The following is a 19544-nucleotide window of genomic DNA, read 5'->3' as shown; positions in this document are numbered from 1 at the left end:
ACGTGTCCCCTGCATCGGCAGGCGGACTCTCAACCACTGCGCCACCAGGGAAGCCCAAAGCTGTTCTCTTTGAGGCTGTATTTACTCCATATTAAATGTCTCTCTGAGTAAACTCTTTGGGTAAGAGCCAGTCTTCATGGTGTTCTCGCTAATGCAAGACTTTGGAGCTATCTATAAATGACAGGTCCCCTTTGTACAGTTGGTTGGAGCAATACCACCACTCTGACCTCCGACTGGCAGAAACCATTTCGCATTCTTCATTATTTGTAGGAATTTGTAAGGAGCTGGGCTTCATTGGACTCTTTCAAATGCATAAAAATGCCAACCACACTTTGCAGACATGATGTTTTCAGACACTTGTGAATTCAAAAATACCCTTTATTCTTTCCAACTCAATAAGAAGGCTGTTCCTCCATGGAGGCCTAGCCACAAAGCAAGTTTGAAGTTTTCTTTTGTTTGGCTTATATGGAATTATTGGTGAACTAGCTATAGAAGCCCCTCCACCCTTTTTTATGTTTGAGGTGAGGGAGGTGAATGGTAGAAACAAAGCTAAAGTTGTCTTCATTTCACTCTACTTTATGTCTAAAGGGTTCAAACAGATTTAGATACAAATAATGTTTTCACTTTGATGATCAAAAAAAGATAAAAACAAATAGCTAATGATTGGTTTATTGGCTGAAAGGAAAACTGTTTTGGATTGTTTGGTAGGACTGTATTCTAGCAAAAGTATACACCTGAACCAAAAGGCACAGGATTTTACCTCTTCAATGGTACATTAATTTATAAGTTCTTCTTTAAAGTTCAGCTCAAGGTTATAGTCAGTTTTGTAAAAAATCAGAGATGATAATGAACATATTTTCCCATACTATTCTGAAGATAGGTAATTTTTAACTGTTACATATCTGGTATAGCATGGGAAATATTCAAAACAGGGTAATTTCAAAGAGCCATTTTCATTTTATGCATGCCAGAAAAATAAAATTAGATAAGTGGAAAACTTGAAATAGAAATTGAGTGACAGGAGGAATAATTTAATAGAAGGGGAACAGAATTCGGCATCGGAAAACTGGCCCATGATTCTGTTTCTGTGCAATGTTAGTCAAATCTTGTGATCTCTCTAGGCCTCCATTCAAACATTCACTCTATGGGCAATATAATATGACAAATAGATATGAAGTTATTTTGAAAAGAAATAAGTGCTATAATATTGGGGGACCAAAGGGGTTATTTAGTTAAGTAGATGTATCTCTGCAACGCAAATGCATTTTTTTGTAGAGTTATTATTATATGAGGTCAACTGCTATTTAATAGATATTTCGGTCAAGTATTTGAAACTTATGAATAAGGCAAACAAACTCTGATTTGGGAAGTAATTACCTATAAGGAAAAAGTCCACGTGTCTTCCATCCTATGTTTCCCAGCAGATGTGCTAAACACATAGTCTCTACTTTCTCAGCACGTTATCGGTCCTCAACACTAAACAATCTGGCTTCCATTTCTATCTGTATAAGTTTTCTTGAAGCTCATCAGTCTTCGTTTGATGGCCTGTCCTTTTGTTAAGGCTTTGTACTGAGTATCTGCTATAGCATTACATTTGTTCCTTCCTCCAGGTTCTAATGCCTCCCCCACCCCCACTCAATTCTAGCATTTATTATGTCTTCATATTCTAAAGGGATAAACAATGATAAGCTGTGGGAAAATGATAGAACATGAAACAGAAGGATATATGTAAGTTTTGAAACATAAGATATTCTCTTTGTTCAATGACAATAAAAATTTTGCAAAATGTTTATTGATAGAAACTCAGAAAAAGGGGAACTATGAGTGCCATCTTGTGGCAAGGCATGCCGTACCACAGCTAATTAGACATCTCACTCGCCCCTCTTCCCCCCAGATATTTTAGCTGTGCTCTGCGTGTCTGTGTCATTTGATGCTGGGGTCCATTCCTTTTTGAAGCTTTTTAAATCTCTGGTCTGGGAGTCAGTGCAGTAATTCTCAGTCTTTATCTTCCTTTATGTATCTTCTTTACTTTTCAAGATTCGATATTATATTACCTTATTATTTTGAAAATCACCTTCTTTGTTGGATCTCATTGCTATTCTTTCATCTTGATTCTTGGATCATTCTATGACTTTCTCTTATCTCTTCTTGACAATTCCACTTACTTCTCTCCTGACAACTGTGGCTCTACTGTAAGACTCAGCCCATAGTAGAGTTGTCAGATAAATACAGGACCTCCAATTAAATTTGAATTTCAAATAAACAGTGAATAATTTTTAGCATAAGTATGTCCCAAATATTAATGGGACATACTTGTATTAATGCAGTAGCATTATTTGTATTTGTATTTGCTAAATCTGGCAATCCTAGACATTAGCTTTCTGTTCTTTCCTTATTTGTGATAGATAGGGAGATGTATTGCTCAGATTTCCCTTCAAAGAAATACTTGCTGCCCAGTGGTGGGGAGTAAAGTCAGCAGACAACAGCCTCCAGCTGTCATTTCCTTCAGGATCTGTCTGCCTAGCTTCCACTAGAAATTCCTCTTCCAGTTTCTATTGAATAGTCACATATGACTCCCCAATATTATTCATTCCAAAATGAACACCTAAGGCAATAAGTAGAGTATTTGAATGCATTTAACAGCATGTAGTAATAGACATAATCTCGAGGGAATTTGCTACAATGAATAATGGTAATTCAGGTTGGGTTATATATAGGGTGCAGACAGATCGCAAGTGGTATTGAATGGGCCTAAATAACACCTGTGAGAGTCAGACATTTATTAAGGCTTATTGTGTATTGGATACTGAAATGGATGCTAAAAAAGCAGACATGGCATACCTTCTCTTTGGCAAATGCTCCAGTCTGCCTTTAGAGAGGCATGCAGGGCTGAACAATGATAGCATGGTTGTCTATTGCTGTAACAGGAGCCAATAAAGAGCTGGGAGAGATGAGAGGAGGGAGCCCCAGTGTCTCTACCTTGGAGAATCAGGGAGAACCTCACAGAGAAGGCCATAGGCCTAAGCTATGAAGAATGAAGAAAAGAGGAGAAAGGATATTCCAGGCAGAGATAAAAAGCTTAGAGCAATGAGAGCCATGGAATAATGTGGTTTGTCAAGGAATGGTGAGGAGTTCTAACATGACCCAAAGTTCATCACACTAGTGTTTGAGAAACTCTTTGGCCAAGTCTAAGCAAGTATCAGGCAGAAAAAATAGTTTACTTGTTTTAAGGACTCAGTCCAATCTTATTCATTTCTAAATTGGCACAAAGAACAAAAATACCCCTTGGTAACTATTTGTTCTTTTGAAAACTTCATGTGAAGGGAGAGTGCTTTTTCTTTGTGGCTAAGGATTTACACATGTGTTTCTTACTCTTAGCTCTTAGAGGACAGTACTGAACTTCAAAAGGGGAAATTAGTGCTGAGTTCAACAGCGTAGTGTCAGCTTATTCTAATTGTGAGCACATGAAAATATGAACAGATTATCAAATCTCATGAAAAACAAAATGTAGAAATGGGACATACTTGAGCAGAGCTCAGTTGATACTTTGACATCCTCTGAGGCAGCTGCCTCCTGCCCCACCCAACCCCTCCAAAGAAAAAAAGCACTTAATGGAAAGGGGCCTGTTTGGGGTAGAGTTAATACTTGGGATGCTTTCCTAGGTATTGAGTTATGAATAGACTTTAATGCCTCATCTTGACAGAATTCTGGGGAAGCACAAATTGGAAGCCAAAATTACTTAGCAAGTCACTATTTAATTCCCAGGTGACACTTGTGCCTCCATAATTTCTATAGAAGAGGAGTTTAAAGGTGGCTATCAGGAAGGTGAGGGATGGGGCCACATGTGTAAGATTTGTTCAGACAGCACTTTACATAAGATTAAGAAAATGTTAATTGTTCCTGTAAAATTAATAGGGGCTGGGATACGCTGCTTTGAGGACAGTAGTTATCTGGAAATCAGAAAATCCCTATGACAGTTCCACTCTCCCTCCTTTATAGCTCTGTATGTCTCCCAACCTTTCAAAATGTTTTGCTTAACCAGATTTATATCTTCAGTCAAAACTTCTCCCCTTAACTCTGGATTTGTATATTCTGATCACTCAAATTCTTTACTTATGTGTCAGTTAGGCATCTCAATGTAGCCAAAACCAAAATTCTGATCTTTGCCTTCCTCTCCTTCCATCTCCCAATCTTCTACACTTCTTTCTTAAATGTCAGTTTCATCTTTCTGTTGCTCAAGTCAAAAGCTTGAGTTTTTCCTTGACTGTTTTTTTACCCTCAGACCCCATATCCAATCTTCAGCAAATCTTCTACCTTTAAAACATCCCAGGAATCCACCACTCTGCTGCTACCACCCAGGTCCAAGCCACTATGATCTCTAGCCTGAATTATCACTATAGATGCCTAGCTACTTTCCTCGCTCTCACCTTTGCCCTCTATTTACCCTGTAGTCTCTTTTTGGCTCAGCAGCCAGGGTGATGCTTTTGAAATGTGAATCTGGTCATGTTCAAAACCATCCAGTGGTTTTCTGTGTCATTTAAGATAAGAGCCAAGGTCCTTACAATGGCCAGTGAGGCCCTACACAATCTGACCCTGCTGGCACTCTGACCTCATCTCCTATTTCTCTCCCTTATGTTCATTCTGGGGCAGCCATAATGGCCCCATTGCTCTACTTCACAATCATCAGTTTCTTACCTGTCTCATCAGGCCTTTGCCTTTACTATACCCTCTGCCTGGAATTCTTTCCGTAGTTATACCCCTGACTTGCTCCCTAACCTCCATTGGGTCTCTGCTCAAATGTTAATCTTATCAATGAGGCTTATTTAAAATAACATACCACCCCCAGTGGTTCTCCTATCCCCTACCCTGCTTTACAGACTCCATCAACCCCCACTACAGCCACATTAGAAGGTAAACTCCATGGCGCAAGGACCTATTTTCTGTTTTGTTCATGGCTATAACCCTGGAGACTATAATATTTCCTGGCATATAGTAGGTACTCAGTAAATATTTGTTGAATAAATGAACGAATCCTACTTGAAATTCCAGCTATCTCGTTGCTTAGATTAATGGGAGCCCTATTTTTTGTTCTTTGGATTGTTGTTTGTCTATTTTGTTTTTAAAGTGCCAAGTGCTGAGGAAACTGAGAAAAATGACCATCATTTATATCTTAGTGTGAATTCATTGACCTTATCCATTTGTAATATAGAGCTGAGATTAGCCTCATTGAAAAAATGGTTTTTGACAGATTGCAGTCTTGGTTCTTGATTTTTTTACTTTAACCTATCTCTGGTACTACTCTATTCATTATTTTGTTTCTTTTCTTCCTTTTGTTGCCACAGAACTTCAAGAAGTAAGTTCAGTGTACCAGTCTATTCTTTTTTCTCTACCACTCATTCTTTAAGTTCACACCCCAACCTAAATCTAGAGTCTAATCTCATTTTTTTATTAACCATAATAAATTTACTTCTTCTTTCTCCTTTTTCTCCTCAATTTCTCACCAACATCTACTTTAATTGACCAGAACCTCCTTGAAACTGTCTTCTTTTGGATCTCTTCATTCTACATTTCTGGTTCTCCTCCTTATTCTCTGTCCCCCACTTTTTTTCCTTCTTCCTGACCTTTATATGTGGACATTTCATAAGGTTTTGTCCCACCATTTTGTCCTTCAAAACTCTCAAGAACTTTCACAGCATCAACTTTCTCAGCACTATATAGATGACTCCCAAGCCTCTCTTTTCCATCTCTCTAAGACTCCAGCTCCTCATCTTTAATTGCCTGCTAAACAAGACTCCTTAAAGTTCTGTTCCTGTGAGATGCCAAGACAACCTGACTATAGGATATAAAGGCATTGGCACCCTCTGGTGGAGAGAGTAGAAGTCATCTTTAAGTATCTGCTTGCTTGGATGGAACCTGACAGATGTTACAAGGAAGATTACATTTGTTGAGCATCTACTGAATGCTCTATATTCAAATATATGTCATTTTAAAATAAACTTCAGGGTATATTTCTTGAACTAGCAATAATAATTATTATACATATCTTTCATTGGGATCTTTCAGTTTCTTACTAGACCATTTTTATGCAACAAACGGCGGATTGGTGAGTTCACTGAGGAATGGCTTCCTGGAGGCGGGACTTAAACTTATCCTTCACAAAGTATTTCCCAAACTTCTAGCTCTCTAGTTCTCAATTTTTGCCATATTAACGAACTGTCTATATTGTTATTTTTCCACATTTTTCTTTATACTGACACTTTTTTGGTAAATACCATTTTCCTTGTCTTAAACCATCAAATCCATAAAATCAAAGGTTTGATGTGCTTTTGTGTTTGATATATGTTTTTTATTACATATGAAACAAACACAGATAATTCTCATCATATGGAGACAATTAGGCCTAGAAAAAGGCCACTTAAAGGGGATTAATCTACCTAAAAAGAATATCATTCATATGAAATTTTGATGCAGAAGTTTGATTAGGGTTTTAGTTTATAAATAAAACTAAAAATTATGAAAATAAGTGTATTTCATTTTATACTTAAATTATAAGCTGTTATTGCAACTATGAACAATTTGAATGAAGAAAATGATATTTAATTGAATATTGAGTATTTTTCTGATAAAATAATTTAACTTTTGTGGCACAGTCATAAGTATTAAAAAACATCAAAGTAGACCTCATATGATCTTTTAATAAAATTATTTTTTGAGCAACCTGTTTTATTATCACTCTTGTGAGTTTTCTCTTGTTCAGTTAACTGATACAATTCTTCTAGATCCTTACTTATTAGTGGATTTGTATGTGATTTAAACAATTATCGAACGTTATTTTCATTGATCTCACAAAACCCTGTGTCTTTTTCTCACATTTGCAACTTGGCTTTCCAACAGATTTGTACTGAATTTGCCTTATATTGGAGAAACTAAAAACATCATTGCTTTGATTAGTGAGGATATTACCAAGTGGAAGGAATGTTTAAATCAGTTCTCAGCTCAACAGTGAATATTTTAGTGTTAGGATTACTTTTATTTTCCTATGCATCCTTTAACTCTAGGACAGCCTTCTCAAACTTTATATCAGAGAAACACTTGAAATATTCTCAAGTCTCAGGGAACTTCTGGATAAAAATTATATATAAAGCTCATGGTATGTCAGTGTAATCATTTAGTTGTAGATGTTATAATCCAATAATAATTGCCAATGCTCTTTTAAATAGAGTGATATTTTCCTGAGAATCTGTTTAGTTTGGCTGACATTTTAGCCTATTCTTTTGTAGGTTCCCCCCAAAAGGTCAGTGGTATGGATAGAATAAACTTCAATTTTTCTTTTTAAAATGTTCTACTTGATTTTTTGGTGCCTTACCCAAGTAAGGCTAAAACATTATCACAAATTTCTATCATATAAATGCTGTTGAGGTATGGTACGTGATATATGGTAAGCTGTAAGCTTAGTTTTTTTTCCTTCCTATTTAAAACTGAAAATGACCTTTTAGACAACCTTTCTAGAAAAGAAAAAAAGAACAAGTAATTAACTTTCGTTCTTGAAATGAATCCCTTTTTTCCTTTTTATGAATTTGAAAAATTATAAGGCAAACATAGTATGTTTTTGTTAATTAACTGGTTTAAGCCAAAATGGGATATAATTTTTCTAAAGGGAGGCTTGTTAGGTTATTTAAATAAGGTTTATGAATTTATGTTAATGTGGTTTTCAATATGAAAATAAATTAGCAATATTGAATAGTAAAGTTACTAAAACTATATGTCAAAGCAATATGAATAAAATTATAGCCTAAGAAAACATTTTCTATGAGACTTTGAAAGAAACCATTTTCTTACTGAGTGGCATGGTCAGATTATGTAGATAATTATAAGATCAGTATACACATGTGTTGGTTTCATGATCATTTTAATAGGCCTAAAAATGCATTTTAATTTTAATTGCTATTTTGGAACTAAAAATAAATAATTACGTTTATTTCCTTTTCTTTTAATAATTAAGTTTATTTCTTTAATGTGAAACTATGCTGTTTGTTGTTGCTTAGTTATTTGATTCTGGGTTTAATGTGAGATAAGTTCCCATGGATTTTATTTTCAACTAAAATGAGGCAATTTCCGTCCTTTTTGTTGATGCTTCTTAAAAAACACTTTCTTGTACATGTATGGAGATAGAAATGGCAGCAACCCTGTATCCCACTTCAAAAACTGATAATGGATTCAACCAAATGATCATGATCCTGCTTTGTAGTACTAAAAGACCTATAAAAGCTGCTATGAGACACCTTGGTCACTCTGTGTCATCTTTTGCAGAACCCCCTAATGATATCTTATAGAGCCCCACATGGTGTTCCACAGAATCCCATTTGAGAAACCCTGCTCTAGGGACTTGGATAATGAGTACTAAGATAATGTGAACTCCTGTACATAATTATTAACCTAAAAATTTTTTTCAGTCTGTATACCACTTAAAATCATGTCATCCATGTTTTGTGAAACACTGTATAAAAGGACAAGTAAAATCTGGATATGTTTAAAAGAGAAAGAAAAGGCGTGACAAATGAGAATAATCAGAGCAAAGGCCAGGGGGGCAGAGGATTCTATAATAAATAGAACTGGATAACACCTGCAAAGAATTCTTTGACAGTAATAGAGAGACCTGAAGTTGGGGAAAAATTATAGTTGAGTTGTAGGGGCCTTGAACTAAAGAAAACAAAGGTCTTGCAAATCCACTAAGGTTTTGAGGAATAAGTGAAACTAATGAAATTGATTGGGAGAAGATGAATCTGGCAATCTGGGAAGAATCTAGAGGCAGACAGGCAAGTACATTCTTGTAATAATTCATGCAAATGGAAATGAGAGCCAGAACCAGAATGGTGGCAATAGGCGTGAAAGAATGGGATGGGTATGGGACATATGGTAAAGAGCATTCATGGTATCTGGGATCAGCCTAACAATGAACATATTTCTATTAGTAGTTGTGGTATTTCCATTCTCAGAAATATTAGAAATGTGAAATAGAGTGAGATTTGTTTTGGAAGTGCTGCTATGTTGAGCTATTTTCTGACTCCCCAGCCAGTCATTGTTTTCTGGCCTTGTCTCCTGACACTATTCCTATCATTTCATAAAGGAGTACAGATCCAGCAGTGCCAGATTTTCTGATTTTTTGAGAAAAACTATAAATCTAGCTAGTTTGTGATATCTTCCCATTTCTAAATGTTAACAATTCCATTTTTTGTTAACAGATAACATATACTATAGACTAGATTTGGTTGTCAATTTGCAAACTTTATCTGGAGTTGTGTGTGCTGCTTTTGCAAATCACTTTGAAATGTACCCTGAACCAAAAGGTAATAGTCCCTTTTGGAATCCTCTGTGTAATTCCTATTAGCAGGAAGCTCATAGAAAGGCTGTTCGTAGTAGCTAGTATTTTCCTTTTGTTGGAATGTTGATTTGAAAGTTACAAGCCTTTCTCTGCTTCTTCCCAGCCAGGTCTCTAGACAAACTTTATAACTTTGCTGATTGCTCTGGACTCCACCTGATATTTGCTCTAAATGCACTGCGTCGTAATCCCAATAACTCCTGGAACAGTTCTAGTGCCCTGAGTCTGTTGAAGTACAGCGCCAGTAAAAAGTACAACATTTCTTGGGAACTGGGTAATGGTAAGTAAGGATGTTGTTTCCTCTGAATTGACAAGATAAAGGGTAAAAAATAAGATGGCTCAGACCATCTCTAGTATAGTGGCCCAGAAAACACTTGGGTTGTTTGATCACTGAGTTGACCTTCCAAATAGTAAAAGACCAAACAGTTGGAGAGTAGATTTAGTGAAGCCCACCATTTGCATCTATAGTTATCTCTAGTTACCTTATTCCAAATATAGGGGAAATGCCAAATGTGACTTATGATTAACAAATTGATATTAAACCAGATACAACCTATCTGCTCAGCCTAAGCTGAAATTTACAATCTTCTATAGAACATTGGTCCTACAAGATGACCCTTATAATAATTCAAAAGAGTTTGGTCATGTATATTTGGGAACTGGTCTACAGTATATGTACTTCTTGAAGGTTCATAATGCACATTAGCATGTAAAAGGCTTGAGAAGTCCTGTTGCAATAAAATCTGTATAACATTTTTTTAACCCAGCATTTCTTAAATCATTTAACCAGGGTTGGTTTCAGGGGCATGCAACCTGTACAGTCACATAGGATCTCATGCTTAGAAGAGATCCATGCTTGGTTTAATGCTCTGCTATTGCCATCTTAATTTTTAAATAAAGGGATCCATGTTTTCATTTTGCATGGGGCCCTGCAAATTATGTAGCCAGTCCTGTTTAATCATTGCACTGTGTGTGTGTGTGTGTGTGTGTGTGTGTGTGTGTGTGTGTGTGTTGGCGGGGGGAGAGAGAGAGAGAGACCTATTATCATCTCATGGAACAATGTTCCACGGAACACACAATGTTCCTAAATCACACTATTTTTCCTAGTGATATATATGTGTGTATGATACATATGATATTCTGTAGATTCCATGAGTCTCTAATATTATTGAGTCAACTACTATGGGTTAGAGTTAAAATTATGGATAGTATAAATGTGAAAATATTCTGATTCCTAATAAAAAGACATTTTGGTAAACCTTAGAACAAAACAACCAAGAATTCTCTTAAAATTACTGTTACAAATTGATAGTAATATTTTTGTCCATGGCCATGTATATCTGTAGCTAACCCATGTTTGTTTGGAGCACCGTGTGTGTGCGGCGTGGGGGGCAGTGTACACATACACAAGCACATGTGTGTATTTATGCATTCCAGTCTAGAATTTGAAGTTCTCATAAGGTAGCAAGGGATGAGGATCTTATAAGAACAAGTGTCTTTTTTCCTATCACTAGCCATTAACTGGAATGTAGCTCTCTCTTCCTTCCCTGGAGTGGGGGAAATTGGGGGAGAGTTAGCTACCAAATGGAGACTTGAGCTGAACTGAAGATAATTTGGTTACAGGGGGCATAACGAGGGTAACCTGAGATTTTTCATCTTCCCAACCAGTCTAGGTATCATACGTTCTAGGACAAGAGCAAGAGTGATGTGATCAGCTTAGAACGAGGCAAAATTATTACATAGTAGACAAAGCCATTTACTGATCCCTCCCTGTCGTATCTTCTATTTCATGCTCCTTGACATTCTTTGGTATTTTATGTTGTCTACTCATGACTACCCCACCTAACCTTACCCTGCTCCAATGTCAGACTCCACCCAGCTTAGCTCTTTTCTCCAAACACAGCAAAATATACTTCAAACAATTCAAACAATGCATTCCCCAAACAGGGCATTATACCTGTCATGAGGGACCAATTAGGTGTAATGTTTAAAACGGGTGAGTGTAAGACAGTAAGGAGTGTTAGGGCCTCTGATGAGCTAGAGAATACATGCTGTGCCTAAAGTGTTTGTTTTCTTTCTAAAATATTTCTAAATAAAATTGGTTTGTAAAAGAATCTCAGCTGGTTGTAGATAAGCCCAAAGCAATTAAAACTTACTTACAAATGACTGATGGGAATAATTCCTCCAGGGTTTGTGGCATCTCTGAATTTGGGAGCTTATTAAATTAAATAAATATTTAATTGGTATAACTGATGTGATTTGGTGGGGGTGGGGAGAGTATAGGCATCTTTCTGTATATATGTCTGTTCCAAATAACTGAGAGTCTGCCCCTTTCCATCCTTCCCCAAAATTATGCTAAACAGTTTAGAGACAGAGCTAATTACATTTTTTTTTTTTTTTTTTTTTTTTTTTTGTGGTATGCGGGCCTCCCTCTGCTGTGGCCTCTCCCGTTGCGGAGCACAGGCTCCGGACGCGCAGGCTCAGCGGCCACGGCTCACGGGCCCAGCCGCTCCGCGGCATGTGGGATCCTCCCAGACCAGGGCGCGAACCCGGTTCCCCTGCAGCGGCAGGCGGACGCGCAACCACTGCGCCACCAGGGAAGCCCTAATTACATTTTTAAAATGTTGTTTAGTCACCTTAGCCACACAACCCTTGATTCCCATCATCATCAATCCATCTTCAAGGATTAACAAAAACAAAGACTCATTTTTGAGGAGGAGAAAAGGCACAGTCATAGATAAGAAAATAGATAGGGATATAGATAGCAATAGATAGCAATAGATAGAAAAATAACCAAATTTATGAATTTAAAAATTCAATAAGGTAGAACGTATCTGGTAATGTTCCTGTGAGCATTTCTATCAAGGTAGATATAGATGGTTTTTGAGTCTCTAGTCAAGAAGACTAGAGTTGGTCTGTTTCCCCACCCCCTTGCTTTTATTTTAAAAATTGCATTTCTATTTTTTGATATGACAAATGAGTAGTTTGCCCAAATAAACACAACTTTTACGGTTTGAAGATTTATTTTGCTGATTCTTCTAATTCATATTACAACTACTGATAGTTTTTCTTGTGCTAGCATCATATCCCTTAAGATATCCATTGTATTCTGTTCACAACGATTCTGTGTTGTATATTTAGGCCCTTGCCCCTCAAAAATTATCTGATCATCCTCCTGGCTTGGGCTTGTCTCTCCAATCTTTTATCCATTTTCTTTTTTGTAACCATATCTTTTTGGACAGACATAATAGTTTAACTATCATATACACATTTAGGGAGGGACAATAGAACTGGTCAGTTCTCTCATCCTCCCATATACCCACATCCTGTTAACAAGTACTTTATCTCTAGAGCAAATCTGGCATTGGAAAAACTAAAGTAGATATTTATTTGGTTGTTTCTCCTGGAGTATCTAAACTTAAAGTGACTAAACTTTTTTAAAGTTTAAAGTATCTAAACTTTTTTCTCCTTTAAAATCAGTGAATAGTGTGGGCTACAGACCATGAAAGCAAAATATACCCAGTAACAAGAGGTGAAGATTAAGAAAGTTTAGGATGTCAAAGTCAAAGAATGACTTTCTTGATGCAAGATTTTTAACAACTATGTTTTGTAGATATAAAATGTTTCCTTAAATGTCATAAATTGTAAACTCTATATTTGATTAATACTAGGTGGTGATTGTAATTATTTGCATTTCTATTAATCATTGGTGAATCTAAAGTAAGGAAGAGCAGGGGGGAATTTTGAAGCTGAGACTCAAATCTTGGAAGTGTAGAATAAGAAATTTAATCCAATTCTGCTCTAGAGAGATGGTGTTTGTTCTATAGAGGGCTATCCTTAACAAAAATTTTCTGAAGGTAATGCAGCATCTCTAATTGAACACTACATTATAAATTGCTTCCCAAATTAGGTGTGTTCCCCAAATTGATCTGCCCACTTCTGAGAACAAATAAAAGCCACTGTAATTAATTACTGAATCAGTGTCATATATTTATACCTATGCCTGACCTATACATTCACCAATTATTCTTGTTTGATTTTAGTTATATGAATCAGTTCCCTGGAACCTGATGTCTACTGAGCAATTTCATAAAATCAAAATTATGATCTTATAAAACTTAGCCCCTTAGAGATGATGATTCTGGCAGCTCAGCTTTATTAATTCATTCATTAACTCAATATTTATTAAGCTTTTAGTCTGTGTTTGTGTGGATAAATGTATGATGTATTTATATATAGCCATTTATACAGTTTTATTATGTATATTTGTGTGTATATAGCAGGTATAGTCTTGTGAAGGCCAAACACAGGGTTGAGCCACCGTGTTCAGACACACTTCCAATTGTTTATGAGGCTAGGTCATAGCCCATAGCTTTAGAGAACTGTATTTTTGTTGGAGAGAGTTTGATGCTTAGGGAAGGAGAAGGGGGGAATGAGGAAGAGAAAGGAAGATGAGAAAACATATATAGTTTCTTTACCTGCTTACTTTTCTCCTTTCCCTCTCCCTGCCTGCTTCTCACCTTCATCACCTTTATCTTCTCTATTCTTTCTCCACGTACTCCCATCTACGTAATACTCTCATGCTATTTAGTAAGTTTGTAGACTTGTACAACCATCTCCACAGTCCAATTTTAGAACATTTCCATAACTCCAAAAAGATCCCTCATGCCAGTTTTCAGTCAGTCTCTGTAACCATTCCCAGTCCCAGGAGACACTAATCTGCTTTTTGTCTTTATAGATTTGTCTTTTGTGGACATTTCATATAACTGGAATCATACAATATGTAGTCTTTTGCATCTGACTTCCTTCACTTAGCATGTTTTTGAGATTTATCCATTTTGTAGCATGTAAAAGTAGTTCATTCCTTTTGATTGCTGAATAGTATTCCAATGTATGAATATATATATTCATATATATGTGTGCATATATATATATCTACATAGAGATATATCTATATCGATATCTATCTATCTATATATATATACATATATATCTTGCATTTTGCTTTTCCATTCACCAGATGACAGACATTTGGATTGTTTCTAATTTTTGACTGTGATAAGTAATGCTGCTGTTAATATTCATATACAAGTCTGTGTGTGGATATATACTTTCATTTCTCTTAGGAAGATACCTGGGAGAGGAGTGGAGTCTCTAGTTTGTATGGTAAATTTAAGTTTATTTTTAAACAAACCACCACACTACTTTTCAAAGTAGCTGTACCACTTTACATTTTCCCCAGCAGTGAATGAGGATTACAGTTTTTCTACATCTTTGGAAACACTTGTTAATGTCTATTTTTTTGATTACAGCCATTTTAGAGTTTTTGAAGTAGTATATTAATATGGCTTTAATTAGCACTTCCCTAATGACAAGTGATATTGAGGAGCTTTTCATGTGCTTATCAACCATTCTTACATCTTCTTTGGTGAAATGTCTACTCAAATCTTTTGCCTTTTTAATTGGGTTATCATCTTATTCAGTTGTAAGAGGTTTAAATATATTCTGGATACAAGATCTTTATCAAACATATGACTTGCAAATATTTTCTCCCAGTCTATAGCTTATTTTATCATTTCTTTATGGCATCTTTTGAAGTTCAGATGTTTTGAATTTTGATAAAGTTCAGCTTATCAATTTTTTATTCTATTCCTTGTGCTTTTGGTGTCATATCTTTGCCTAACCCAGGATCACAAAGTTTTCTACCTATTTTTTCTTTTAAAAGCTTTGTAGTTTTTGCTCTGACATTTGGGCATAAGATCCATTAGAAGTTAATTTTTGAATATGGTGAGAAGTAAGAATCTAAATTCATCTTTTTGCATATGGCATCAAATTGTCCCAGCATTGTTTGTTTAAAAGGTTATCCTTTCCTTACTGAATTCTCGTGACACTTTTGTCAAAAGTCAGTTGACCACAAATGGGTTTATTTCTGGACTCAAGTCTCTTCCACTGATCTGTATGTCTGTTCTTGGACGACTATACTGGGACTACACTGTCTTTTTTTTTTTTTGATATATGTATTTATTGCAAAATGATCACCATGATAAGTTCAGTTAATATCCATCACCTCACACAGTTACAAATACTTTTATCTGGTGATGAGAACTTTAAAATCTACTCTGTTAGCAACTTTCAAATATACAAGACAGTATCGTTAACTATAATCACCATGATGTACATTTTATCCCCGTGACATTTATTTTATAAGGTAAGTTTGTACCTTTTGATCATCCTCACCCATTTTGCCACCCTCACACCTGCCTCTGGTAACCACCAATCTATTCTCTATGTTTTTTTTTTTACATTGTCTTGATTACAAGTTTTATAATGAGTTTTGCAATTGGGAAATGTAAGTCCTCCAACTCCATTCTTTCTTTTCAAAATTGTTTTGGCTCTCCTAGGTGTTTGCATTTCCATGTAAATTTTAGGGTCAGTTTGTTAAATTTCCTCAATAAAGCCTGCTGGAATTTTAACAGAGAACATTGAATCTGTAGATCAGTTAGGGAAAATTGCCATCCCAATAATATTGACTGTTCCTATCCATGAGCATAGATTACGTCCCATTTATTTAATTTTTAATTTCTCTCAGCAATGTTCTGTAGTCTTCAGTGTACAAGTTTAGCACTTCTTTTATTAACTTTATTCTAAGTATTTTATTCTTTTCAATGAAATTGTGAATGGAATTATTTTAATTTCATTTTTGTATTGTGCATTGCTAGTATTTAGAATTGATTTTATATATTGATCTTTTATCTTGCTGAACTTGATTTTTAGAGCTTGTTTATTTTCCCCTACCTGTGTGAATTCTTTAAGATTTTCTATATACAGGATATGTTGTCTAAGAATAAAGACAGTTTAACTTCTTCCTTTCTAATTTAGATGCCTAAATTATTTTCCTTGCCTGATTGCACTGACTAGAACCTCTAATACAATGTTGGATATAAATGGTCCTTGCCTTGTTCCCATTCTTAGGGAGGAAAACATTCAGTATTTCAATTAAGTATGATATTTTGCCATTAAGCATTCAGTATTTCACCGGTAAGTATATAGATTTTTCTTAGATACTGTTTATCAGATTGAGGAATTTCCCTTCTATTCATAGTTTGTTGAGAGTATTTATCAGGAATGGGAGTTGGATTTTGTCAAATGGTTTTTTGTTTTGTTTTGGTTTGATTCTTTTGCATCTGTTGTGATGATAATGTGGTTTTGGTCTTTTATTCTACGGTATTTATTAATACGGCATTTTACATTAGTTGGGTTTTGGTATTAAATCAACCTTGCATTCCTGGTGTAAATCCCAATTGGTCATGATATTATAATACTTTTCATATATTGCTGGTTTCAGTTAGTAAATATTTTGTTGGGTATTTTTGAATCTATATTTATGAGAAATATTCATCTGTAGTTTTCTTGTGATGACTTTGGTATCAGGGGAATATTGACCTCATAAAATAAGTTGGGAATTGTTCCCTCTTCCTCAATTTTCTGGAAGAGTTTATGAAGAATTGTGCATTATTTCTTCCTTAAAAACTTGGTAGAATTCACCAATTAATCCATCTGAGTCTGGGCTTCCTTTGTGGAAATAATTATAATGACTAATTAAATGTTTTTTGTTGTTAAAGGCCTATTCAGATTTTTTTTTTGAGTTGGTTTTAGTAATTTGTGTCTTTCTTGAAAATTTTTTCATTTCATATACATTGTGTAACTTATAGGCATAAAGTTGTTCATTGGCATAAGGTTGTAGTCCCTTATCCTTTTAATTACTGTGAGATCCTTAATGATGTTTCTTTTCATTCCTAACTTTGGTCATCTGTGTCTTCTCTCTTTTTTTTTTTTCTTTTTTGGTCAGTCTAGCCAAAGGTTATGTAAATTTTGTGGATCTTTTCAAAGAACCAACTTTTACTTTAATTGGTTTTTCTCCATTTTTTATATCATTGGTTTCTTCTCTAATTTTTATTATTTCATTTTTTCCTCTTGCTTTGGGTTTAGCTCCATCTTCTTTTTCTCCTTTCTTAAGATAGAAGCTTAGATTATTGATTTGAGATCTTTTCTAATACAGGAGTCTAAGGCTGTAAATTTCCCTGTAAGCATTAGGGTTTTTTTCCTAAACAACAAAAAAAAGCTAGAAGTCTAACATATAGTTATCAACAGATCTTTTTTTTTTCTGAGGTCTCTCTTCTTGGCTTCTTGGCTCACTATGTCCTCACATGGCCTTCCCTCTGTGTGTACATGCCTAGGTCTCTTTGTGCTCAAATTAACTTTTTTAAAGAGCAGTTTTAGGTTCACAGCAAAATTGAGAAGGTATAGAGATTTCTCATATATCCCCTGCCCCACATGTGCACAGCCTCCCCCACTATCAACATCCCTCACAGAGTGGTACATTTGTTACAACTGATGAACCTACATTATACATCATAATCACCCAGAATTTATGGTTTACATTATGGTTCACTTTTGGTGAGCACAAACTATGGGTTTGAACAAATGAATAATGACAGGTATCCATCATTATAGTATCATGTAGAGTATTTACTGCCCTAAAAATCCTCTGTGCTCCACCTATTCATTCCTCCCTCCTCTCCCTAACCCTTGGCAACCACTGATCTTTTTACAATCTCCATAGTTTTTTCCTTTTCCAGAATATCATATAGTTGGAATCATACAGTATATAGCCTTTTAAGATTGGCTAGTTTCACTTAGTGAAAGACATTTAAGTTTCCTCCATGTCTTTTCATAGCTTGGTGGCTCATCTCTTTTCAGTGCTGAAAATTATTCCATTGTGTGGATGTACCACAGTTTGTTTATACATTCACTTACTGAAGAATATCTCGCTTGCTTCCAAGTTTTGGAACTTGTGAATACAGATGCCATAAATCCATGTGCAGACAAAGTGAGGACATTCATCTCCTTTGGGTAAAAACAAGGAGCATGATTGCTAGATTGTATGGTAAGAGTATGTTTTGTTTTGTAAGAAACCACCAAACTTCCAAAGTAACCATATCATTTTGCATTCCCATCAAGCAATAAATGAGAGTTATGTTCCTCCACATTCTAGCTTGTATTTGGTGTTGTTAGTGTTACAAATTTTAGCCATTCTAATAGGTATAGAGTGGTATTTCATTGTTGTTTTAATTTGCATTTCCCTGATGACATATAAAGTAGAGCATCTTTTCATATACTTGTTTGTCATCGGTATATCTTCTTTGGTGAGGTATCTGTTAAGTTCTTTAGCCCATTTTTTAATCAGGTTGTTTGTTTTCTTATTAAGTTTTAAGTTCTTTGTATATTTTGGATAGCAGTCATTTTTTAGATATGTATTTTGCAAGTATTTTCTCCCAGTCTATAGCTTGTCTTCTATTCTCTTGACATTGTCTTTTACAAAGCAGAAGTTTTAAATTTTAATGAAATCCAGTTTCTTAATTATTTCTCTCATGGATTGTGACTTTGGTGTCATCCCATACATTTTTATGTATTGTAGTTTCATTTTCATTTCATTGAAAATATTTTCTAATTCCCCTTGTGATTTATTCTTTGATTCATGGATTATTTGTTTGATTTCCAAATACTTATAGATTTCTCAAATTACTTTCTGTTGTTGAATTCCAGTTTAATATTGTTGTGGTCAGGGCACATACATTATATGAGTTAATCCTTTTCAATATACAAGACTTGTTTTATAGCCTAGCCTAGATGGTCTGTCCTGAAGCATATTCTATATGCATTAGAAAAGAATGTGTTGGGTGCAGTGTTCTATAGATAATTCAGTCAGGTCAAGTTAGCTGATGATGTTACTCAAGTTTTCTATATCCTTACTGATTTTCTTTCTAGTCATTCTATTCATTATTGAGAATGTGGTATTGAAGTCTCTTTCTGTTATTGTTGAATTTTCTATTTTTATTTTCAGTTTTGTTAGTTTTATTTCATTTATTTTGGTGTTCTGTTGTTGGTATGTATATGTTTGTTATATCTTCCTGATAAATTGGCCCTTTTATCATTATAAAATGCCCCACATTGTCTCTAGTAACATTTTTGTGTTAAAGTCTATTTTGTCTGTATTAGTATAGACATCCCAACTCCCTTATGTTTACCATTTGCATGGCATATCTTTTTTAATCCTTTTAACTTTCACTCTTCTGTGTCTTTGACTTTAAAATGTGTCTGTCTA

At 35.2% G+C, this 19544-nt stretch overlaps 1 protein-coding gene across 3 annotated transcripts in view; it reads left to right on the top strand.

Moving 5' to 3' along the window:
• Positions 1 to 19544, top strand: part of HPSE2 (heparanase 2 (inactive)) — a 595067-nt gene that overhangs the window by 327876 nt on the left and 247647 nt on the right. Inside the window, exon 4 of one of the 3 annotated variants that reach the window (XM_024121610.1) lies at positions 9486 to 9659. The exons of the other annotated variants lie outside the window; for them this stretch is intronic. Within the exon in view, the coding sequence (XP_023977378.1) occupies positions 9486 to 9659 (174 nt within the window). The remainder of the gene's footprint in view (positions 1 to 9485; positions 9660 to 19544) is intronic. 3 annotated transcript variants of the gene reach the window in all.

The sequence above is a fragment of the Physeter macrocephalus genome, chromosome 20, assembly GCF_002837175.3.
Source record: "Physeter macrocephalus isolate SW-GA chromosome 20, ASM283717v5, whole genome shotgun sequence".
Lineage (NCBI taxonomy): Eukaryota > Metazoa > Chordata > Mammalia > Artiodactyla > Physeteridae > Physeter > Physeter macrocephalus.
The sequence above is the reverse complement of the archived record's forward strand: the minus strand, read 5'-3'. Positions and strand labels throughout refer to the sequence as shown.